Source organism: Piliocolobus tephrosceles, chromosome 7 (assembly GCF_002776525.5).
Source record: "Piliocolobus tephrosceles isolate RC106 chromosome 7, ASM277652v3, whole genome shotgun sequence".
Classification (NCBI taxonomy): domain Eukaryota; kingdom Metazoa; phylum Chordata; class Mammalia; order Primates; family Cercopithecidae; genus Piliocolobus; species Piliocolobus tephrosceles.
The window spans coordinates 126,763,020-126,788,546 of NC_045440.1; the positions used below are offsets into that span (position 1 = coordinate 126,763,020).

The 25,527-nt window shown below is 44.2% G+C and overlaps 1 protein-coding gene and 1 pseudogene across 4 annotated transcripts; one reads left to right on the forward strand and one right to left on the reverse strand.

Moving 5' to 3' along the window:
- Positions 1–2,203: 2,203 nt before the first annotated feature.
- On the reverse strand, positions 2,204–25,527 carry C7H8orf76 (chromosome 7 C8orf76 homolog). Of its 4 annotated transcripts, none has more exons than XM_023224435.1 (6): positions 25,365–25,527; positions 21,382–21,477; positions 20,115–20,258; positions 13,584–14,041; positions 8,756–8,888; positions 2,204–2,532 (listed from the first exon to the last, which is right to left on the reverse strand). In XM_023224435.1, the coding sequence occupies exons 1-6, from the start codon at positions 25,479–25,481 to the stop codon at positions 2,338–2,340; spliced, it is 1,143 nt and encodes a 380-aa protein (XP_023080203.1). In that variant the 5' UTR covers positions 25,482–25,527; the 3' UTR covers positions 2,204–2,337. The 4 variants fall into 4 exon arrangements, with proteins under 4 accessions (XP_023080203.1, XP_023080211.1, XP_023080218.1 ...); XM_023224450.1 differs by lacking the exon at positions 2,204–2,532 and adding an exon at positions 8,451–8,613; XM_023224455.1 differs by lacking the exon at positions 2,204–2,532 and adding an exon at positions 8,455–8,674.
- On the forward strand, positions 19,129–19,604 carry LOC111550826 (annotated as a pseudogene).

Consider the following 25,527-nt stretch of genomic DNA (forward strand, 5'->3'; position numbering starts at 1 on the left):
TTAAAAAATTTAGTCTATCGTGGCGAACCATCAGGCAAACATGGAATACAAAACACAGGAAGAAGGGTCAGTATAGGAGTGAATGAGCAGTAAGGGAGCACAGAAGTGGGAAACCTGCCACCATTGGCAGGTCAGGAAGACTTCCAGGAAGCTGCACGTAAACCAGCCCTGAAAAATGAATGTGAACTAGCCATTGGATGGTGGGGGGATGGGTTGAGGTGAAGGTCACAGTCCATTTAAAGGCAAGGAGCAGTGAAGGATGGGGCTCTAGGTAGCCAGAGCTATACCATGAAGGGCTTGGCAAGCCATGCTAGAGTTAATGCCCCATCCCGAGGGCAATCCACAACTAGACCACAAACTCCACGATAACCAGTGTCTCCCCAGCAACCACACAACGCATGACACATCATAGCTCAATACGTGATAGGTAAAGACCAAATGCACAGAGGGACAGCAATGAGGTGCTGTGGAAGGATTTGCACAATTTTTAATTCCTAAAATTGAAATGTCTACTAATTATACAAAGTCTTTGGCTTCACATTAGAGATTAAAGACTAAACGTGCAATTGCTGGTCATGCTATCGAAGTCACTAAAAGAATTGTTCGGCCGGATGCAGTGGCTCACGCCCGTAATCCCAGCACTTTGGGAAACCAAGGCAGGCGGATCACGAGGTCAGGAGTTCGAGACCAGCCTGGCCAACATGGTGAAACCCCATCTCTACTAAAACTACATAAATTAGCCAGGCATGGCGGTGCACGCCTGTAATCCCAGCTACTCAGGAGGCTGAGGCTGGAGAATTGCTTGAATCTGGGAGGCAGAGGCTGCAGCAGTGAGCCGAGATCGTGCCACTGCACTCCAGCCTGGGCAACAGAGGGAGACTCCATCTCAAAAGGAAAAAAAAAAAAAAAGAAAAAGCGTTGTTCAAAATGTAAGAGCAGTTCCTTGCCTATTTCGAGGAGGGTACTAGAAAGGGCGAGCGAGAGGGAGGAGTGTGGAAGGGAAACCCTGATAACTACACCTTTTAGCCCACAGCTGGAATTCTCTTCCTTTGCTGAGAAAGATCAAATAAAAGCTGTGCAGGACACGAAGACAAAAATGAGCCAGGCATGTTGGTGCATGCCTCTAATCCTAGCTACTCGGGAGGCTGAGGCAGGAGGATCGCTTGAACCCGGGAGGCAGAGGTTGCAGTGAGCCGAGATCACGCCACTGCACTCCAGCCTGGCGACAGAGCGAGACTCTGTCTCAAAAACAAAACAAAAGAAAAAGCTGTGCAGGACATTTGCTGAAGTTTTTGATTTATTATTAAATTCCTTATCAGGGAGCTAATTCACTGAGTAAGGTAATTCACTGAGTAAGGTAATGGCCCTTTGTATTTAAGATGATGTTATAGGCTGTGATTAAAATTCATGTGGCTGAAAAAGGACAGGATGATCAACCTAGCAGACAAAGCTCCACAGCTCTCTTGTGTTTCTGTGCGACTTGTGAAAGAGGCACTCAGTGCTCTTTGTTCCAGTCTATCTTCTCCAAGATGTTCGCAGGGCGAACAGCCTTAAAAAGGAGACAGCATCTACCTCTGGAGCAAAGGGCAAGCATGCTCACTGCCCATTATCAAAGATTAGAGTTTCCCAAACTCAGCACTCCTCTCCTGTGTGCATCACAAGACATGGTAACGCACATTCATCGTATGTGAACGTAGGCATTCCTTCTGTGTCCATTATGTGCCCTTGGGACTTGGAGGCAAGAGAAACTGATGCAAATACACTGAAGTTTATACTGCCTGCTGGGCCATGGGTCATAAAAATCCTTTGTCTCTGATCCAGGAGTCTCCTTTCTGCCAGCATCCATGAAAAGTGGGAGAGGCTAACCTGTTAGCTTACAAGTAGGGTAAGATCTCAGACCCTTCACAGGGTAAGATCTCCAACCCTTCACAGTGCTTGGCACACCCTTCTTAGGAATAGCTTCGTTTCGTATCTCAACATTCTTGGTCATTCCCAATGAATTTACCTAAACAACGTGGATTCTTATGGTGCTGGCTATAATATCGTAACTGTTTTTAAAAGACCACAAATCTAAAAGCCTCCTTGATACACTTCCCCAACAGATTACCTTCTACAGGGGTAGTAGGCCTAAGATACAGTACTTATAACAGGATAGGAAAAATCCAAAAAGAAAACAAAACATAAACTGAATGCAGTAGAAATTATTTGAGACAGAAGCCAGTTTTATAAAACATAAATAATCATTTATACTCCATGATTAGCAATGGATCCTGTCTGAAGTAAACAAGGACAACTAATACAGTACAAGATGTTTGTGGTTTTGTTTTTTATGACCCACTAAGCCAAGATTTGTATCTCTGTATGGAACTGATTTTCAAATGGACAGAAATGGTCTTTGATCTTTCTGAACCACTTGTCTTCAAATTCTTCTGAGGATGCAGTCACCAAGGCAGTCAGGGCTACGGAGCCAACACACTTCGCCTCTGGGTGAACTTCATCTTTTATTTTTTCTGGGATATCTTCTCCCATAACCTGTAACACGAGGGGGGAAAAACTGTTCCAATAAGAAGCAGCAGACATGGAATGCTAGTTATCAACTGTAAAGGCTTTCACTCAAAGGCAGAAAATAGCAGCCAGGGGACATTCCCAACCCATTGAAAAGATGTTTGTTCGGAAGCAGTTATCCGTCTGCCGCCATACCACCCTGACGTGCCCGATCTCATCTGATCTCAGAAGTAGTTATCCAAGGACAAGTAAAATATCCCACATTTCTACTCTCATTCTCCCCAAGTGAAAGAATCACTTCGGTACTGCTGTGGCAGCAGTATTATTTGGCTTACCAGGAGTACTGAGTTACCCTTTTTGTTTCAAAGGGCATATTCTGTTGGTGAGAATGCAACTGTGGCATGTAGCTGGGCCCACCTTTTCCTGACCCAAAAGGACTCTAATCCCTCTATAACCAAAGCAATCTTAGGGATTTAAGGAGCACGTTACCAATGAAGGTACAATACTGCCCCCTATTGGTCAGAATCAGGCCCAGATGAACACAGGGTCATGTCCCAAGATTCTGGGTTAGTTTCTTTGAGAAGACATCACAAAGTTAGGTTGTAGAAAGCTTGTACCTGAACCCACTAAGTAAGCAGTCTGACCTTGAGTAATGACAATGAACTAAAATTAAGTTCCAAAACATTTCATACTATCTGGCATGAAAGCTTATGTAGGTAGCCATGGAGCAGGGATGTTGTGGAGGGAATTTAAGTTCCACATAGATTTGCATTAGATAATCTCCAAGGTTCCTGCAAACTCGGATATGGAATGTGTTCGTGAAAACTCAAACTACAATGAATTAAGAAGCAAGCTCAAAGAATGGTTTCGAGGACTGGGTTTAAATCTTCAAAGATTACATATTGTTTGAGGAAATTGCCAATGAGAGCCAAGTTTCACTAGGCAACAGTCAGTATTTACTAAAGCCTGGTATGTCACCAGTTCTAAGATACCTTTTTGTTTTTGTATTTTAACATCTCTAAAATCAAGATGTAGCTGAGCCAGGTGTGGTGGTTCACACCTGTAACCCTAACACTTTGGAAGGCGGAGGGCAGGATGGTCGCTAAAGGCCAGGAGTTAGAGAAGGCGGCCAGAGCAACAGAGCAAGATCCTGTCCCTACAAAAAAAAAATTATTATTATCATTTTTTTGAGTCAGAGGCTCGCTCTGTAGCCCAGGCTGGAGTGCAGTGGCACAATCTTGGTTCGCTGCGACCTCTGTCTTCTGGGTTCAAGCAATTCTCCCACCTCAGCCTCCAAAGTAGCTGGGACTAAGTACCACCACGCCCAGCTAATTTTTATATTTTTAGTAGAGACTGGGTTTCATCATGTTGGCCAGGCTGGTCTTGAGCTCCTGATCTCAAGTGATCCACCCAGCTTAGCCTCCCAAAGTACTGGGATTATAGATGTGAATGAACCACTGTGCTTGGCCAAAAAATTTTTTAAAAATTAGCCGGGTATGGTCCCAGCAGCTACTTGGGAGGTTGAGGGTGGGAAAATGCCATGAGCCCAGGAGTTGCAGGCTGCAATGAGCTATGACTGTGCCACTGTACTTCAGCCTGGGAGATAGAGTGAGACGCCACCTCAAAAAAAAAAAAAAAAAAATGTATTTGATAACTGCTGGAGTGAGGCTTTATGTGATACTGTAAATGGCATCTTCTTTTTCTTTTCTTTTTTTTTTGAGACAGTCTCGCTCTGTCGCCCAGGCTGGAGTGCAGTGGCACGATCTTGGCTCACTGCAACCTCTGCCTCCTAGGTTCAAGCTGTTCTGCCTCAGCTTCCCGAGTAGCTGGGATGACAGGCATGCGCCACCGGGCCTGGTTAATTTTTATATTTTTAGTAGAGACAGGGTTTCACCGTGTTAGCCAAGATGGTCTTGATTTCCTGACCTCGTGATCCAAAGGCTTCGGCCTCCCAAAGTGTTGGGATTACAGGTGTGAGCCACCGCGCCCAGCCAACATCTTATTTTTCTTTTAGTGACACATCAAATGATACGTCTTACAACTGATGATTTCCTACATTCAATGAAATGTAGTATTTTAAAATCTGGGATAAAACACCAAAAATGCCTTTCTGAAAAATAAAAAAAGATAAATGAGTAACAGTAAGACCCAAACACACTATTTCCCAAAGAGGGATAGGCAGGCACAATATTTACAGATGTCCAAAAATCTGCCAAAACAGTCAGCCACATAAACATTTTAAACTTCCATATGCCAAAAAAGAATCATAAACTTCAGAAAATATAGTAACATATAGAAAGATACTTAAGTGTAATATAGACAGAACTCTTAAAATTGCTACGAAAAATAGAAAGAATAATGAAGCAAAATCAAGACTAGCCATTTGACATGATACAAATGGTCAATAAACATATGAAAGAATTGTTCAACTTAATAGTAAATAAATAAACATTAATGCTAAAAATATTACATTTTTAACTACCAAGCTACCAATTTTTAAAGTAATATTAAGTTAAATTATGTAAAATAGTTGATTTAAGAGGCCAAAATGATTGATTTCACATGGTCCAATCTAATAGTCAGGATCAGGGTAGAAAAAAACAATGCTTTCACATATTGCTGGAGGATATATAAATTGAACTAACCCTTTCTAAATGAGAATTTGGAAAGGTGCTTTTTGGAAATGACAATTTGGAAATGTGCTTTAAGTCTTTAAAACGCTCATATATTTAAATCCAGTGATTCTATTTCTAATAATCTGTTCCAAAAGGTAAAAATGCACACATTAATTTTCTTGCAAGGATTTATTAGGTACTGAGTATTTGTTAAATGTTCAACACAGAGAACTAAGTAAATTATAGTTTGTCCAAAAACTGACTACTATCCAGTCATTAAAAATTATGTACTCAAATATAATATTTAGGATATAGGGTCATGCCCATGTCATAATGTTAGGTAAATATCAGAAAATAAAATGTACAGTTTGGCAGTTCCTAAAAAAGTTAAACAAAGCTAATATATGACCCAGTAATTACCTTCCTAGGTATATACCCAAAATAATTAAAAACAGAGACTTAGCTGGGTGCAGTGGCTCACGCCTGTAATCCCAGCACTTTGAGAGGCCAAGGCAGGCAGACCACTTGAGATCAGGAGTTCGAGACCAGCCTGGCCAATATGGTGAAAGCCTGTCTCTACTAAAAATATAAAAATTAGCCGGGCATGGTGGCACACGCCTGTAGCCCCAGCTACTTGGAAGGTTGAGATAGGAGAATTGCTTGAACCTGGGAAGTGGAGGCTGCAGTGAGCCGAGATAGTGCCACTGCACTCCTGCCTGGGTGACAGAGCAAGACTCCGTCTCAGACAAAACAAACAAACAAAAAAACAGAGACTCAAACATACTTATATGCTAATGTTCACAGCAGCATTATTCACAATATCCAAAAGGTAGAAACAACTCAAGTATCCATCAACAGATGAGTGGATAAATAAAATGAGATATGTACATATATATGAATATTATTTAGCCATAAGAAGGTATGAAGTTTTGATAAATGCTATAATATGGATAAACCTTGAAAACATGCTAAGTGAAATAAAGCAGATACAAAAGGACACATATGGTATGATTCCACTTATATGAAATATCTAGAATAGATAAATTCATAGAGCAAAACAGTAGATTAGAAGATCTAGTAGGTAGAGAGAGAAAGGAATAGGGAGCTATTGCTTAATGGGTAGAGTTTCCGTTTGGGGTGATGAAAATTTTTGGAAATAGTGGTCAAAGTGGCACAACACTGTATATGTACTTAATACCACTGAATTGTACATTTAAAAATGATTAAGATGGCAAATTTAAGTTATGTATTTTATCAGAGTAAAAAAGAGGGAGAAGAGCAGTTGTTATAGAATAAAAAACACATATGAGACAAAAGGACCACATATAGTATTTAGACCTTATTTGGATCCTAATTCAAATACAAGAATTATAAACAGGAAAAAAAAGCATATGATCAAAGAATATTTAAGGATATGGGGTTACGTTATCACAAGTCAACTAAAATTAAAAGCACAAAATAAAGGCCGGCATGGTGGTTCACACCTGTAATTCTAGCACTTAGGAAGGCCAAGGTGGGACGATCATTTGAGGCCAGGAGTTTGGGACCAGACTGGGCAACATAGTGAGACCCTGCCTCTACAAAAAATTTTAAAACTAGCTGGACATGGTGGTGGGTGCCTGTAATCCTATGAACTTGGGAGGCTGAGGTGAAAGGACCACTTGAGCCCAGGAATTTCAGGCTGTAGTGAGCTAAGATTATGTACTGCAGCCCAGCCTGAGTGACAGAATGAGACCTTATCTTTTAAAAAATAAAAACAAGCACAAAACAAAACGTACATTATAATCCTAATTACAATCCTAACGAGGGCCCAGACATCTTCCATCTTTTTAAAAAGCTCCACTGGTATATCACATGCATTGTCCACATAGGAAACTACTCTTCCACACAACCAACAGATTTATTGAGCATAGTGAAGAATACAAAGATGCTCAAAACATACTATTACTTATAAGGAACCTAACATCTAGATGAAAACATAAGACACATTCTCATGTCCTTTTAGGGCCCAAAGAGCTATCTATTCAAGCAATCACCATCTGAACTCAGAGGAAGGGGAGATTACAACAGAACAGAGTATTCCAGAAAAGCTTCCTGGAAGATGTAGAACTTGGGGGAAGTAAAAGACTGACCAGCAGCGTTTTTTTTGTGTTTTGTTTTTTGAGGCAGAGTCTCCTTCTGTTGCCCAGGCTGGAGTGCAGTGGTACAATCTCGGCTCACTGCAACCTCCACCTCCCGGGTTCAAGCAATTCTTCCGCCTCAGCCTCCCGAGTAGCTGGGATTACAGGTGCCCGCCACCACACCCGGCTAGTTTTTTGTATTTTTAGTAGAGATGGGGTTTCACCGTGTTGACCAGGCTAGTCTTGAGCTCCTGACCTCAAGTGATCCGCCCACCTTGGCCTCCCAAAGTGATGGGATTACAGGAAGTGTTTTGATGAGTAGTTCCATTTTAGACATTTTGCACTTGAAGTGACAGAAGAGTCATCAATAATTATCCCAGGTTAACCACCTATAGGCAATTAATCTGACATGAGACACATGTCCCAGAGATGAGACTAGAGATAAAGACTGGAGAGTAATCAACCCAGAGGGGACAATGGAACCTAGGGGTGTGGTGATGATTTCTGTGAGAGAAAGCGGAAGACAGAGGCCAAGGGAATCCTTAGTATGCCATTACTTATGCTACAGAAGAAACCAGCTGAGTCCCAAGAGGCAGAGGAACGTTAAGAAACACAGGAGAAAAACAGACTAGTGTAGCCTCTCAGAAGTAAAAGGAAGAGATGGGGCATGGTGGCCCAGGCCTGTAATCCCAGCACTTTGGGAGGCTGAGGTGGGTAGATTGCTTGAGGCCAGGAGTTCAAGACAGACTGGCCAACATGGTGAACCCTGTCTCTACTAAAAATACAAAAATTAGCAGGGCGTGGTGGCGCACGCCTGTGACCCCAGCTACTTGGGAGGCTGAGACATGAGAATCACTTGAACCCAAGAGGTAGAGGTTGCAGTGAGCTGAGATCGTGCCACTGCATTCCAGCATGGGTGACAGAGCAAGACTCTGACTCAAAAAAAAAAAAAAAAAAAGCCAAGGAAGGTTTAAATGTTAGTTTAAAAAACTGACCTTTGAATTTCTATGCAACCATCAAAGTAGTAACAGGGTGGGGCAGAGATAAAATGGACTTGCAGCTGGCAAACACAAGCTCCCGACCTGCTCTGCCACTGAAAATCTGACCAGAAGGAGAGTCACAAGCTCTCTGAGCCTCAATTCTAGCTCTACTCATCTTCACAAGCTGTTATGATGAATGGAGGAAAAAAAATAGAACTGCTGCACAAATGTAAGCATTCATTCATTCGTTTATTCAGCACTGAAACAATTATTGGGCATTGACGATGTTCAGACAGGCAGGTGCTAACAAGCGCTGACAAGTACATGAAACACAGTCCCTGCCGTCCCACACGCTGCAGGGGAATGCCGATCAAGAGGCCGCCTTGGTGATTGCTGAGTGATCAAAAGGCACACAAAGGAGGGAGATAAGTCCTTCAGTGGATGAGATTTGGCCCTGCTTTTTAAAAAATGCTATCAGAACCAGGGAAAATATCTATGATGCCTCATTTCACATAAACCCGAGGGATACACTCACCTCAGCTATCAACAGCAAAGTGTCTTCTTTGAAGCTGAACCCTTTCATTTTATCTTCAATTTCCTGCTGAGTCCTTAAGTTCCTCTCCAAAGCAAACGATGTTTGCTGAGGTTGGGTAAACTGAAGCAGAAGCCTGAAAAACCGAAAAGTCCCAATGCGTGGCGAAAAGTCCCAACGCTTCCAGATAAAGGAAAGCCGCGAGGAAACGTTCAGAGAGCCCAGGTATTGAGTCGGCTGCGAGTCCCACCAGGTTAAAAAGCAGGTACCCACCCTCACTAGAACTATCATTTCAATCCCTAAAGCTTCCGACTCAGAATCAATTGCCCAACTTTACATTGGAGATTCATCTTTTCTAAAAGATAAAGACTAAAACTGCTCAAAGAAATCTTTAGAGAGCAACACGTGAAAAGAGCTTCCGGCCTCAAAAGAGCCTCCTGTGGAAGTCAAGGGATTGAAAGGATGAGTAATTTGGAGTGAAAGGAACGAGCCTCCCAATCAGACTCCTCTCACACAGGCCCTCCGGATTTGCTCCTTTGAAGCCAGTGTTCTGTGACCCTTCCATCTCGCTGATCCCACAGCAACTTGACCGCAAGGACTAATTAGATTCGCTAGCACACTTCAATTACCCCAAGCAGGGCTAAATCTTTGATGACCCTCTGACAACCACTCTGCGATACCTTACCACTGACTTCCCCGTCATGACCATAGCTGGTCTCCTCTCTCATTTAACTTCCTCCTGTCTTCCTCATTTGGCTCATTTGGCTCCTTCTGTTTTTTTTTTTTTTTTAAAAATACTCAATATGCAGATCCTCCCCATTTTCTCACTGGTACCTACTGCAATGCCCAGAAGCACTCGACTCTCCATACTGTGGAACGTGCCCGACACTATGCTAGGCATTGAGAGATATTGATGAGCAAAACACATTTGAGGCCTCATGGAATGGAAGGAGGGAGACAGCACATAAGCATTTCAGGTAGTGATGACAAGTGCTATGCAAAAAACCCAAGACAGGGTGGACACAGTGTCCTCTTCAGATGCGGTGGTGTAGGCAGGAAGGCTTTCCTGAGATACCAGGCAAGCTACGAGCTACCTGACGAGGAACCTACTGTGAGAACATCTGGGGGCGAGGGCTTGGCCAGGGAGAAGGGGGCTCTGACACAGGAACAAACTTGACATGCTTGAAAATCATTAAGATCACTGTGGCTGGAACACAGTCAGAGAGAAAAATGTGTAGTAAATGAGGTGGGGGAAAAAAGGCAGAGCCAATTCAAATCAGACCTTGCAGGCTGTGGCAAGCAATGTGGAACTGATGTAAGTGCAATGGGAAGCCACCGGGGCGTTTCAGAAAGGAGCCTGACCTGACTCACAGGTGAAATGATCATCTGTCTGCTTTAGTCTGACCCGTTGACATCACCTACCTGGCCTCGGGAAGCATTCACCTTTGTGATCCCTTTCATGTAACTTGCTTTCCGCCCTCTGGATATCCTCCACGCACCTGACTCTCAGTACTTCAAGCCTAAAATGATTGCCTTCCATCCCAATTCGGCTCTGCTTATCTTCCCAGGTGTCCTATCTCGGCGAAAGGCACCGCCATCCACCTGTGCATCCCCGAGAGACTCTGCAGAGACTCTTCCATTCTCCCACACTCATCCTTCCCACACACTCCGCTGGTCACCAAGTCCTGTCTATTCTATCATGCAGTGATATCCATTTCTTTTTTTTATTACCACTGCACCAGCCTAGGTCAGGCCCTCATCATCTTCCACTAATTAGTCCACAACCTCTAGTCCTTAGCTCCTCCTTCTAATCCAGCATCGCAGTCACCAGAGCTCTCTAAATCACAGGTTTTGGCCAGGCGCGGTGGCTCACACATGTAATCCCAGCACTTTGGGAGACCGAGGCTGGTGGATCACCTGGGGTCAGGAGTTCGAGACCAGCCTGACCAACATGGAGAAATCCCATCTCCACTAAAAACACAAAATTAGCCGGGCGTGATGGTGCATTGCCTGTAATCCCAGCTACTCGGGAGGCTGAGGCAGGAGAATCACCTGAACCCAAGAGGCAGAGGTTGCGGTGAGCCGAAATTGCGCCACTGTACTCCAGCCTGGGCAACGGGTGAAACTCCGTCTCAAAAAAAAAAAAAAAACCAAACACACACACACAGGTCTTATCACATGCTCCCATATTTTAAAAGTGCAAATACTCTTCAGGCCTTCAGCACAAGGACCAAACCCTGTGACATCGAACATCTTGTGCTAACAATAAAAACAACAAAAATAAAAGTACTAATCTAACGTTTACCGAGCGCCTACTACATACAATGCAGGACAATAAGTACTTTCAAGACTTTAATTCTACAACCCCAGGAAGCAGCATTTTCCCCATTTCTCCATCTGTCAAGATTAAGCAACTAGAGAGCAGAGTTGAAGGAATGTGTGCAAGGTCAGACTGCTGGCAAGAGTCCAGGCTCATCCACTTAGCATCAGCAATTTACTAAGTTCTTCAAAACCAGTTCTGACGCCAAAGTCCTACTTCCTACTTCCTCTGCCACCCTGGCACTGTGGCCACAGCCTACCTCAAGCCCTTACCACTAGCACTGCTCTTACCACCAGACAATGTGACAAACCTGTTCTAGAACGGATCCTCTGCCCTCCGGGTGGTGCTTGCTTTCTTTTTACCTAGCACGCCTCTTTCCACATGGGGAATATTAACCTGGAGTGAGCAAGAAAAGCTGGAAGAATACAGGGTGGGGAATCGGAGACCAGCTCCAAATCCTGGCCCTGCACTTCATAGCTGCACTACTTTGGGAATGATTTTAATAGTTTTCTGGTCCATCAAGTGGGATCCCAATAGGTGCCCCAGAGTCATGAGGATTAAAATGAAATAATGGATATACAGCATCTAGCACTCAGTGGTCAACTGACAAGGGTTCCTCCCGGGCTCATTCAGCAGAGGAATCATCCCCTCTGCAAAGGCTTCCTTCTTTTGGCCACGCCAAGAGCTCCCTGACATTGGTCCCCCCAGAATTCTGCTCACAGCACTGATACACTATTTAGCACCTGTGCTGGCAGTTACTGGCTAGACATACCATTTCCCTAAGTCAGTGAGTGGCATAAGGAAAGGGACTGCTTTTTAAATGATCTTTGTGATCCTAGCACCAAGCATATGTCTGGCACACAGTTGTCATTCAATGTGCCTCTGAATTAGTGACATGGTCAATGCTAAACAAGCATCCACTGAATACATTTTAAAATTTGCCAAATAGGGATGGAAACAGTGGCTCACTCCTGTAATCCCAGCACTTTGGGAAGCCGAGGCAGGTGGATCACCTGAGGTCAGGAGTTCGAGACCAGCCTGGCCAACATGGTGAAACCCCGTCTCTATTAAAAATACAAAAATTAGCCAGGTGTGGTGGTGCACAGCTGTAATCCCAGCTACTCAGGAGGCTGAGGCAGGAGAGCTGCTTGAACCTGGAGACAGAGGTTGCAGTGAGCTGAGATCGCGCCACTGCACTCCAGCCTGGGCAATAAGAGCAAAACTCCATCTCAAAAAAATAATAATAAAATAAAATTTGCCAAATAGATACCACTTCCCAGTAAGCCTGTTAATACTTCTTGAATCCTCCTGAGTTGAAAAATCTGTACATTCTTTGGTACCATTTGAAACATGAGAGAATCTGCTTCTTCTCTCATCATTTATAGAACTGGTCAAGTGTATTCTCCCCACCCTTCCCTCAAACTCTAAACTTTAAGGATGAAAAGTACTTGGTATCCCTAGGCACAAACCATAGGAATTCTCTAGAGAATGAATTAAGCATCATCTACTCCCATTATCAGCAATGCAAACACAAGAGCTGATTTTCTTCTTTAGATTTTTGTGGAACATATAAACAGAAAATTCCTTCTTTAAAATATCTCCTCTCCCTTTTTCAGTGTTTTATGCATTTTTATTTTCCTAATTTTTAATGTTTTCTAATCTTAACATTCCATCTTGGGCAATGACACAGGTTATACTGCTTTTTGTTTCTGAGACAGAGTCTCACTCTGTTGCCCAGGCTGGAGTGCTGTGGTGTGATCTCAGCTCACTGCAGCCTTGGCCTCCCAGGCTCAAGCAATCTTTCCATCTCAGCCTCCCGAGTAACTGGGACTACAGGCATGCACCACCATGCCTGGTTACTTTTTTTTTTTTTTTTTTTGAGACGGAGTCTTGCCCTTTCGCCAGGTTGGAATGCAGTGGTGCAATCTCAGTTCACTGCAACCTCCGCCTCCCAGGTTCAGCGATTCCCCTGCCTCAGCCTCCTGAGTAGCTGGGATTACAGGCATGCGCCACCACGCCCAGCTAATTTTTTTGTATTTTAGTAGAGACAGGGTTTCACCATGTTGGCCAGGCTGGTCTCGATCTCCTGATCTTGTGATCTGCCCACCTCGCCCTCCCAAAGTGCTGGGATTACAGTCGTGAGCCACTGCGCCTAGCCCGCATAGTTAACTTTTAAAAAAATTTTTTTTGTAGAAATGGGATTTCACCATGTTGCTCAGGCTGGTCTCAAATTCCTGAGCTCAAATGATCCACCTGCCTCAGCCTCCCAAAATGCTGGGATTACAGGCATGTGCTACCACACCCAGCCACCACAGGTTGTATTCTTAAACAAATGTAGTTTTGTTTCCAAGTATTACATACTAGAACGACAAATGTTCAACACAACCATAGGAAAAATTCAAAAATATACACCAAACGTCTAGCCTAGAACTTTTTGAAGCTTAAAATTAGAAAATAAAACCTTTACTCTGAGCTCATTGCCAAGTGGTGCTTAAGTGACTCTCAGCTTACCTCGTTCGTATAAAAGAGGCACACGCTTTCAGCTGAGTCTCTATTAACACTGTTTCTGTCTTTTCTGCCATACAGTTTTGGATGTTTGTAATAGCTTTCTCATTTTTCTGGCTATTACTGCTATTTGCTTCCACAGGAAATAAAGAGCTCTCAGGCAAGGTTTCAGGAAAATTCAAAAGACAGTCTTTTCCTGCGTGTGGAAAGGAGGATTTGATAGTTTTGTCACTTGAGGTGAAACTGCGCTGTTTCTGAGATGACGCAAGTGCTGCTGAAAGAGCTGGCCCCAGATTCAGGTAAGCCTCGGCCAATTTGCCCCAGTTCCAAGGATTAAAAGGATGCAAAGAAATCAGTTTCTGCAGGCAGAAAATTGTTTTCTCCAAGTTCTGCAAACTTGAAAAAATAGCAAGCTGGAGGTAGAGTACCGTGGTTAAATGGTCTGTGTTGGTTGCTTTATTTTCCTAAGGAGAAAAAAAAAGGTTAAAAAGTTTAAACTTCAAAGCATTTTGCATATAAAATGAGAATGCCTAAAAACCCAAGTTGTATATGTTATAAATCAGTTATCTTTCAGTAGCTATACGAGTGACCTAAATATATTTCAATACACCTCATGTTTGAAACCATAAACCTAGAGAGATACATGCTATCTAGAGAAATAGTCGCCAGCCATTCTCAAACATCCTAATGTCATAATAACTTAACAATTCATATATGGTGGCCTGCCAAAAGTTCGGCATCAAAAACATAAATATCCATTTATGTCCTATTTTTATTATAATCTTTACTGTCTTCAGCCAGATATCTGAAAGACCCAGCCAATTTTCTTAGATCCTGGCCTAATGATTCCATTGTAATATTCAAGGCTTTCTAAAAATTCAAATGGTAATTTCCTTGAGGATTTGAACAAATTCCACTTCCAAATTTTATTTGGCTTAGACATTTTAAACAGGATAGCCCTGAAGCTCTCCACGCTTCATGACGCATTCTAATGGAATCCAAATGCCTTCCCTGGTAACCATTACCAAGGTCAATTATTTTTGGCCAAAAGGGGTTGCTTAGTTTCCTTCTGATCAGAAAATCCTTTTCAAATCTCCTTAACCAGCACCACCATCTCTTGCCTAACCTGCCATATGGCAAATGTCCTCTGGGTTAGTAAAACCAGGTCTGCTTTTTGTAAGTTAAAGTTTGCGGAGAGCAGATGGCAGACTCAAATTACCTTCAAGTTGATGTGAGGTCTAAGGAAAGCCTGGCCTGCGAGCGTCCAGATCAGGCTCCCTCATAGAATCACACTGAGCATGAAACATGAGCAAAACTACCTGGTGTACGGCCCTGGAAACTATACACCAGCAAGTGAAGGCCTGTGGGCAGCTCTAAATATTCCCACACTGAGTGAAAAGATAGGAGATAAAGCCCCATACAACTGATGTGGTGACACTGTACCTTCCCAAAGACAGAACACATCTCGTTTTATTGTTACTACTGTTTAGCATCTGTCCTTCCCAACAGACCATTTAGCTCCATAAGAGCTTTTGTTCAATGTAAATTCCTAGTACAGAGCACAGCTCCTCGGCCATCACAGATGTTAAATCACGTTTGAGTAATGGCTTTTCTAAAGTCAAATCATGTCTTTTATTTATAAGGAAAACAACGTGTATAGACTACAGCTGTAACAAATGCTACCCTTCTTCTGTAATCAGTCTATAGGGCTTTATATTGTTCAGAAACTTTTTTTTTTTTTTTTTTGAAACAGAGTTTCGCTCTCATCGCCCAGGCTGCAGTGCAATGGTGCGATCTCGGCTCACTGCAACCTCTGCCTCCCTGGTTCAAGCAATCCTCCTGCCTCAGTCTCTGGAGTAGCTGGGATGACGGGCGGCTGCCACCACACCGGCTAATTTTTGCATAAAGTAGAGATAGAGTTTTGCCATGTTGGCCAGGCTGGTCTCAAACGCCTAACCTCAAGTGATCCATCCGCCTCGGTCTCCGAAAGTGCTGGGGTTACAGGCATGAACCACTGTGCCCAGCCTCAAACACATTTTAATACTGGGAAAGCAAGCATATGTTAAGGTGGAGGCTGTTACTCACAAACTATGACTCTGATGACAGGGTTTTTGTTTCTTTGTCTGTCTGTCTGTTTGAGATGGAGTCTTGTTCTTTTGCCCAGGCTAGAGTGCAGTGGCGTGATCTCGACTCACTGCAACCTCCGCCTCCCAGGTTCAAGCAGTCCTCCCACCTCAGCCTCCCAAGTAGCTGGGACTACAGGCGCCCACCACCAGGCCCAGCAAGTTTCTTAAAATTGTCATTACGGATGGGGTTTTACCATGTTGGCCAGGCTGGTCTCGAACTCTAGACCTCTACCCACCTCAGCCTCCCAAAGTGCTGGGAATACAGGCGTGAGCCACCATGCCCTGTATTAAAAATGGTATGGTTTTGAGAGCTGGATTAGTAAACTCCTTTCTGGAAATTAAATTATATTTAGGCTGGGCACGGTGGCTCACGCCTATAATCCCAGCACTTTGGGAGGCCGAGGCGGGCGGATCACGAGGTCAGGAGATCAAGACCATCCTGGCTAATATGGTGAAACCCCATCTCTACTAAAAATACAAAAAATTAGCCAGGTGTGGTGGCGGGCACCTGTAGTCCCAGCTACTTGGGAAGCTGAGGCAGGAGAATGGCATGAACCCAGGAAGCGGAGCCTGCAGTGAGCTGCGATCGTGCCACTGCATTCCAGCCTTGGTGACAGAGCGAGACTCCATCTCAAAAAAAAAAAAAAATATATATATATATATATATACACACACACACACATACATACATACATACATATATTTAAATGAGTTTGAGTGATTTTCCAGAATACTGCAACTCCTTCTGTAACAATAACATGATGATGACGGTTAACATTTACTGAGTGCTTACCCAGTGCCAGGCACTATTCTAAGTGTTTCCCTCATTTAATCCTCCTGACAATTCTTTAAAATAGATTCAATAATTTTCCTTATGTTATAGATAAGGCAACTGGGTCACAGAGAGGTTAGATAACTTGCCTGGCATAATATGGCTGGTAAGCAGGAGAGCTACAGTCAGTTATACTAAAAGTCAAGGAACAAAAGGTACTTAAGAAGAGGTGATATGACCGGGCAAGGTGGCTCACGCCTGTAATCCTAGCACTTTGGGAAGCTGAGGTGGGCAGATCACTTGAGGTCAGGAGTTTGAGACCAGCCTGGCCAACATAGTGAAACCCCGTCTCTATTAAAAATACAAAAAAGGCCGGGCACAGTGGCTCATGCCTATAATCCTAGTACTTTGGGAGGCTGAGGCGGGTGGACTGCCTGAGTTCAGGAGTTCGAGACCAGCCTGGGCAATATGGTGAAACCCCGTCTCTACTAAAATAAAAAAAATTAGCCAGGCATGGTAGCGGGCACCTGTAATCCCAGCTACTTGGGAGGCTGAGACAGGGAATAGCTTGAACCCAGAAGACGGAGGTTGCAGTGAGCTGAGATCACGTCACTGCACTCCAGCCTGGCTGACAGCGGGAGACTCCATCTAAAAAAACAACAAAAAAAATTAGCTGGGCGTGGTGACACGTGCCTGTAATCCCAGCTACTTGGGAGGCTGAGACGGGAGAACTGCTTGAACCCAGGAGGTGGAGGCTGCAGTGAGCCAAGATCGTACCACTGCGCTCCAGCCTGGGCAACAGAGCAAGACTCCATCTCAGAAAGAAAAAAAAAGAGCTGATATATATACGTGCGCTGGTAAACCCACCAGACACTGCATGAGCACTGCATGTACACGATGTATTGTTTGTCTCCTTAGCATCGAACCCAGAACCAGGAAAACAGGACTGAAATGTTTGTTGAGTGCTGAGCGGATAAATGAAAAGGAGTCACTTACTACCAGAAAGCCGTTTTCTTACCACAGTTACCACGTAAGCATACCAACCACTATAAGAAAATGTTCTAAGTATTTAAGAAATAAGTCCTATTATAAATTTTATCCAAAAATCATGAAAAGAGGTGAATGAATTTCAGCAGAAATTGTGAACAGAAAATGTTTGTATCTTGATGGGCACCTTGGGACTATTTTGTTCAATGTTACATACTGTGACAGGTCCCCTACAGAATGTGAAAAGACAGTAACTACTGTCACAAAAAACAGATATGGGTCAGAGCTAATAACAAAAGGCAAGGGTCCTCACGTAGAGAAGAAATTTGAAAAAACAAAACAAAACACAGCTTACCAGAAAATGAGAATGCCATGCAGACAGGCAGGGTCCACTGAGATCATGTGAAAAGCCCACAGAAAGGGGCGAACCCCAGGAGCCCACTTTCCACCTGACAGTCCTGCCAACTAGATTGCTGGGACGCCTGATGCACAGTTCTGAAAGTCCAGGATTCTCTGACTGGTGTTTCTCCTGTCTAGTAACCATCCCCAGCACCGGAGACCTGGCATCGGCTGACTGGCAACAGATCCTTCTCTGAGCCACCAAAACAGATTCCCTAAGCTAGAAGGAACCAGAGATGACTCAACCCCTGCCAGGAATCCAGCTGCCACTACCTTCAGATCAAGGCAAAGAGAAGGAAACACAACAGTGACGTGCAAGAAAGCGGAGAGAGCAGGACAGTAATGAAGGCTAGAGAAAGGCACCGGGAAGGCCAAGAGCACTGTTAATTTGCAGACTGGGGAGACTAGAAATGAACACAGTTAAATCCCATCAAGTTAACTGCTCATGCAAATGCTTCCTTAACAAGTGATGTATCTTTCAGCTTAAGCATTAACCCCCAATTAGTAGAGAACAGAAAAGGAAGAACAAAACACAGCTGTTTCCCTTGTTCTTAGAACAATTACTGCCAAAGTTTCCTTGCAAGAGGCTGAGGTCCTATGCTGTGCAGCCCTAAGCAAGCAAAGGTTAGGGATTTCTCTTAGTTAATGAGACGGCAGATGTCAGCTCAATTGTGTGCATATGTTAGGTTGATCGCTGGGCGGTACATCCACAGAGCTCAAAATCAGTGCCACAGTGTCTCCTTAATTCCCTCCGAGGAAGAAAACTAGTCCATTTAGACTAATTCCCATATAAAATTTACACAAAAATCAATACAAATAATGCCTTAACCTAGAAACAAAAGCAATAGAATCTAGAATTGGAAAGAACTGCCTTTCTTTATCCCTTAAAAAGAAAATTCCACTTCAGAACGTGTGGAAAAAGGCAATAAAACTTTTTTTAAAGAAAAAAAAAATGCCGAGTGCAGTGGCTCACACCTATAATCCCAGCACTTTGGGAGGCCGAGGCGGGCGGATCACAAGATCAGGAGTTCGAGACCAGCCTAACATGGTGAAACCCCTTCTCTACTAAAAATACAAAAATTAGCTAGGCGTGGTGGCGGGTGCCTGTAATCCCAGCTACTCAGGAGGCTGAGGCAGGAGAATTGCCTTAATCAGGAGGCGGAGGTTGTGGTGAGCCAAGATCGCGCCACTGCACTCCAGCCTGGGCAACAGAGTGAGGCTCTGCCTCAAAAAAATCAATAAAAAAGAAAGAAAATTCGCTCTTTTTCTTCAGCGAAGCTGCCAAGCTCCAGACGCAGAGATGCAGACCTTTGTGAAGACCCTCACAGGCAAGACCTTTGAGGTCGAGCCCAGTGACACCACTGAGAATGTCAACGCTAACATTCAAGACAAGGAGGGCATCCCACTTGACCAGCAGCATCTGATACTTGCGGGCAAACAGCTGGAGGATGGCTGCACTCTCTCAGACTACGCCATCCAGAAAGAGTCCACTCTGCACCTGGTGCTGCACCTGCAAGGTGGCATTACTGAGCCTTCCCTCCGCCAGTTCGCCCAGAAATACAACCGCAACAACATGATCTGCCACGAGTGCTGTGCCCGCCTGCACCCCGCTGTGCTGTCAACTGCCACAAGAAGGGCAGCCAAACCAACAACCTGTGCCCCAAGAAGAAGGCCAAAGAAGGCTCTTCTTTCCCCCAAACAGCAGCTTCCTGCCCAGGCCCCATGGCCCTGGGGCCTCAATAAAGTGTCCCTTTTGTTGATTGGGGAAAAGAAAAAAGAAAAAAAAAAATTCTGCAAATTCCACTTAAAAATAAAAAGGACTATTAAGTGTGGCTTGGTATGAGTATTTAGTCATTTTTGTAGGGGGGACCTTTTTTGTGCTTAGAAAAATATATGTTCATTGTAGAAATTTTGGAGAACAAAGTCTAAAAACAATCTAATGAAGAAAACAGATCACTCATAGTCCTTCCACACTGAATGTTGCTCCTAACAAGAGAAAAACCTCTGCAAAGGAGATTTTCAGGCAATAAAGAATTTTGAGAATGACACAAGAAAAGTATTACAAGAAAATGATTATGCCTAGGTTCCAAGCTGGTCATCATAATAAAACTCTCACACCCCTGACAATTTTCTTCTGCTTATCCAAACCCATAGATTTTGCTACTAGCAAGAAGTTTGTTTTGTTTTCAAAAAATACACCATTCGACTACCCTTATAGAAATATGTGTGAAAATCAGCAATAAAATCACTCACCAAGTTTGCAGCAATCTCCAGCGCTTCCATATGCCTACCCAGGTGAGCCAGACACCGAGCCTGACCTTCCTGGACATCCCTTTTCATGGCAAAATTGGTTGGTGACAATTTTTCAGAGATACTGGAATACTCCTGCAGTGCTTTCTGGAAATTATTTGTTAAATAAAGGAATGAAAGGAGGAAAACACAACAGAAAAAAGGATTCAGAATAGGGGTGATTTTTTTTCGTAGGTGGAAAGTAATGTTATAACTGACCAATGAATTAAATGAATATTTCAATGAATGAAAGAAGATTTCAGCATTCTAGTGATATGGTTTGGCTGTGTCCCCACCCAAATCTCATCTTAAATTGCAGCTCCCATAACCGTTCCCACATGTCGTGGGAGGGACCTGGTAGGAGGTAACTGAATCATGGGGTGGGTTTTTCCCATGCTGTTCTCATGGTAGTTAGTAAGTCTCAAGAGATCTGATGGTTTTATGCAAGGCAGTTCCCCTGCACATGCTCTCTTTGCCTGCTGCCATGTAAGACATGACTTTGCTCCTCCTTCACCTTCTGCCATGATTGTGAGGCCTCCTCAGCCATGTGGAACTGTGAGTGCATTAAATCTCTCTTTTTTTTTTTTTAAATAAATTACCTAGTCTTGGGTATTTCTTCACAGCAGAATGAAAATGGACTAATACATCTAGTCAATCCTATTTTCCTAAAAGGTAGAGAAGGAATTGCTAGAGAAAATAATCACTACTACTATGGAAAGAATCATGACATAGTGGAAAGAACATTCTGAGACCAAATATACCAGGCTTTGAATTCTGGTTTTGCCACTAACTTACTTTATAACCTTTTCATGAGCAAAATAAAAACAGGATTCTCATGAAGATGAAATGAGATACATGTGTAACGCAATCTAACATCTAGTTGTTAGTTCTTCCTTTTTCCTACACATCTTGGGGTGATTTGCTCCTGTGGCACTGTGAAATATCTGTGCTAGAGGGTCCTAAGTAATGAGGAGATACAAAACCTTGGGGAATAAACCTACAAGGACCCAAAATAGATCCTTTTGTTGGAGTTACAGGAAACAAATCATACAGAGCCAAGCAGAAAAGGACAGAAACTTGTGCACCTCAGATTACAAACACACATCACAAAAGGTTAAATTCATCTTCATAAACACCACACTAACTTGGCACACTGTTATTTGCATATGCCATAATCAATCAAACAAGAGCCTACTTCAAGCACCGCCATCTTCTATATGTTGAATTCTACCTGATACTCTCGTCGTCTGTAGGCCAGGTCGCCTTTGAATTTCTTGAGAGTCAGCACTTCAACATCATCACTACTTTCTGTTTCTTCATAAAACCACTTGAAATCATGAAAACAGTCTATTAGGGAGTGAAGCTATGCTTTTCCACCTCATATCAGAAGCAATTTCCCATAATATAATTGATTAAACCTCAAAGACTTCTTCAAGATGAGACTCAGGAGAAACACGCTGACAAAGAATGAACATTTTAATTAGGGCTCCATTTTTATTAAAATGATCACAAGCTGCTCAGGTGCAGTGGCTTACACCTGCAATCCTAGCACTTTGGGAGGCCCAGGTGGGTAGGCTGCTTGATGCCAGGAGTCTGACACCAGTCTGGGCAACATAGCGAGAGAAAGACCCTATCTCTACAAAATATTTAAAAATTAGCTGGGTAGGCCAGGTACAGTGGCTCACACCTATAATCCTAGCGCTTTTGGAGGGCGAGGCTGGTGGATAGCTTAAGCCCAGGAGTTCAAGACCAGCATGGACATGGCAAAACCCTGTCTCTACTGCAAATACAAAAATTAGCTAGGCGTGGTGGCACACACCTGTAATCCCAGCTACTTGGGAGGCTGAGGCAGGAGAATTGCTTGAACCTGGGAGGTGGAGGTTGCGGTGAGCAGAAATCATCCCACTATACCCCAGCTTAGGTGACAGAGCAAGACTGTCTAAAAAAAAAAAAAAAAAAAAAACAATTAGCTGGGCATGGTGGCATGCACCTGTAGTCCCAGCTGCTCGGGAAGCTGAGGTGGGAGGATTGCTTGAGTCCAGGAGTCTAAGACCAGCCTGGGCAACAGAGGGAGACCTCATTTCTACAAAAAAAAAAAAAAAAAAAAAAAAAGAAGGAGCCGGATGTGGGATGTGGTTGCTTGGGAGGCTGAGGTGGGAGAACTGCATGGGAGTCTGGGACTCGGAGACTATGGTAAGCTGTGTTCAGGTCACAGCACTCCAGCCAGGGCAACAGAATGAGACCTTGTCTCAATTAAAAATATATTTAATAAGTAAAAAAAAAAAATTATCACAGGTAATAAGTGCAACAATAATATGATACCTCTCTAGAAAAGCAGCACACAACTGTATGGTTTTATCTACAGCATTTTCAATACATAGGGCTGTGGTGCCTGGGAACCTACATTTATCTAGCATACTTCACACTAGTTCTTTACTTTATTTATGTATTTACTTTTTTGAGAGAGTCTCACCCTGTTGCCCAGGCTGGAGTGCAGTGGTACGATCTCAGCTCAACTTCTACTTCCTGGGTTCAAGCAATTCTCATGCCTGGGCCTCCCAAGTAGCTGGTATTACAGGTGCGTGCCACCACACCCAGTTAATTTTTGTATTTTTATTTTTGTAGAGATAGGGTTTCACCATGTTGGCCAGGTTGGTCTCGAACTTGTGAGCACAAGTGATCCAGCCCACCTTGGCCTTCCAAAGTGTGTGAGCCACCGCATCCAGGCCACATTGGTTCTTTAAAATGAGACATGGCCGGGCGCGGTGGCTCAAGCCTGTAATCCCAGCACTTTGGGAGGCCGAGACGGGCGGATCACGAGGTCAGGAGATGGAGACCATCCTGGCTAACACGGTGAAACCCCGTCTCTACTAAAAATACAAAAAAAAAAAAAAAAATTAGCCGGGCGAGGTGGCCGGCGCCTGTGGTCCCAGCTACTCGGGAGGCTGAGGCAGGAGAATGGCGTGAACCCGGGAGGCGGAGCTTGCAGTGAGCTGAGATCCAGCCACTGCACTCCAGCCTGGGCGACAGAGCAAGACTCCGTCTCAAAAATAAATAAATAAATAAAAAATAAAAAAATAAAAAAAAAATAAAATGAGACATGCTTTCTTGTGGAGAAATTTTAGTGTGACTGGAATAGGGATTGACAATTCTTTACTGAAAGGACATAGGAAAGAAGAATTATAGATATGGTGCAATTATGAAAATGTCATAATGGCCAAAAACTAGAATTTCAGCAAAGGAGACAGAAATTAAGGCTAGACGGAGGCTCCAATGCAACGAAATACCAAAAACCTGTAGGAGAGAAGTCTGAGGAAATGCCCATCTGGGATACTTTATTTGCTTTTCTTTTTGAGACGGAGTCTCGCTCTGTCACCCAGGTTGGAGTGCAGTGGCCCGATCTCAGCTCACTGCAAGCTCCCGGGTTTACGGCATTCTCCTGCCTCAGCCTTCCGAGTAGCTGGGACTACAGGCACCCGCCACCTCGCCCGCCTAGTTTTTTGTATTTTTTAGTAGAGACGGGGTTTCACCGTGTTAGCCAGGATGGTCTCCATCTCCTGACCTCGTGATCCGCCCATCTCCGCCTCCCAAAGTGCTGGGATTACAGGCTTGAGGCACCGCGCCCAGCCTTTATTTGCTTTTCTACTGATTTAAATCCTATGGATAAAAAGGAAAGTGAGACTGAGATTGTTTGACTATTGAATAAATAATATACGTAAAGGCAGTGGCTTACACCTATAATCTCAGCACTCTGGGAGGCCGAGGCGGGCAGATCACTTGAGGTTAGGAGTTCAAGACCAGCCTGGCTAACAACAGTAGAGAAACCCTGTCTCTACTAAAAATACAAAATTAGGCCAGCATGGTGGCACACGTCTGTAATCCCAGCTAGTTCCGAGGCTGAGGCAGGAGAATCGCTTGAACCCGGGAGGCGCAGGTTGCGGTGAGCCAAGATCGCGCCATTGCACTCCAGCCTGGGCGACAAACTCCGCCTCAAAAAAAAAAAAAAAAGAAAGAAAAAAGAAAAAAATCACTTGACTTTAGAATTTGTGTTAAATTCTATGCACCTGTACAGCACATCAGACCTGACAAAAGTATTTTCATATACATCGTCTCATTCCATTCTCACAATAACTCTGTGAGGCAGCATGTATTATTTTTCTGAAGGGACAAATAAGGAGCCGACACCTTCAAGGCAAGTGATAAAGCCAATACTGGAATTCAAGAGTCCTATCTCATAACCAGTTTTTTAATAAAGTTCTGCCACGTGATTTCCAAGCCCATTCCCGGTTTTGAGTCTACATGATCCAGGGCTGAAGGTAACTTTGAAAGAACGTATGTGATAAGGAGAAAATGTAACTGAAATAACCAAAAAGATAATTCGGTAATTATCGAGGGCCTGGCATCTTGTCAGTACAATTGTGAGGAGCGAATGAGACAATATATGCGCAGGAACCCACCACTGTGCCCGGAACACTTCCGTATTTTCCATAAACATTAGTTTTGACTGATGAACTATTTACACTCATGAAAGAATAGGAAGTAATACTCTACTAATTCAAAAATATTCGCGGAGTCCCTATTATGAATAAAAACTGTTAGGCACTGCCAAGGGCATCAAGAACCCATGCTGGTGCGATCATTTAGCACTCCGGGTCTCAGGACTGTATGAGAATACTGACAAGTGCTTTAAGTAGAAGCTAAATAGAGGGAAGGGAGCCAAAGACAAAAATATTTGGCTGGAAGACGAAATCGGAAAAGACTTTCTGGAGGAGGTGACATTTAAGATGTGCCTTGAAAAACGAATGAAATAGCGCGGGGTTGGTATGGGCAGGGGGAGCTCGCTGAAGAGGGAGGGGCGAGTGGGTCTGCCGGACGTCACCGTTTTGGGGAGCCTGACCGCCCCGGCTGTAGGAGTAGTGAAGGCAAATGGAAGGTACCGGAGATTTCAGGGCAGGGGCGTGAGTCCAGCCGGCAGCAGCCAGGCCGGCCAAATGCCAGGTGGGAGTCAAGCTGCCGACAACGCGGGGATTCTCGCCCATGGACCCGGAATGGGGGCTGGGAAGTCCGCTTCCCCGTGGAGGGTGAGGGACGGCGGGGGAGGCGGCGGGCGCTGGAGCGGGCCAGGGTTTGCGTTCGCGCGGGCGGAGGGGCCGGGGCCCCCCGGAGGGCGAGGCCTGGGGTGCGGGATGAGTCAAAGAGGCCCCAGCTTCTCACCTGCGGCTCACAGAGCTTGGCGCAGTAGGACGCGGGCGGTCCTGACCGCCGCTCCCGCCTCTCCTCGAACACCGAGTCCTCGAACTCGCCGCCGAATAACCAGCACCCGGTATCCATCGCGCGCCCGCGGCCGGGGCAACGAGGAGGCGGGGCCCGCCGGAAA

Bases quoted from the DNA above. Each gene is read 5' to 3' on its own strand.
- C7H8orf76 (XM_023224435.1), bottom strand. From the start codon at position 25,481: ATGGATACCGGGTGCTGGTTATTCGGCGGCGAGTTCGAGGACTCGGTG. The intron at 8,889-13,583 runs GTAAGCTGAGAG...TCGGTTTTTCAG, and splicing joins GCCTCTTTTATACGAACGAG to GCTTCTGCTTCAGTTTACCC. The intron at 2,533-8,755 runs GTGAGTGTATCC...CTCGTGTTACAG, and splicing joins CTTTGCTGTTGATAGCTGAG to GTTATGGGAGAAGATATCCC.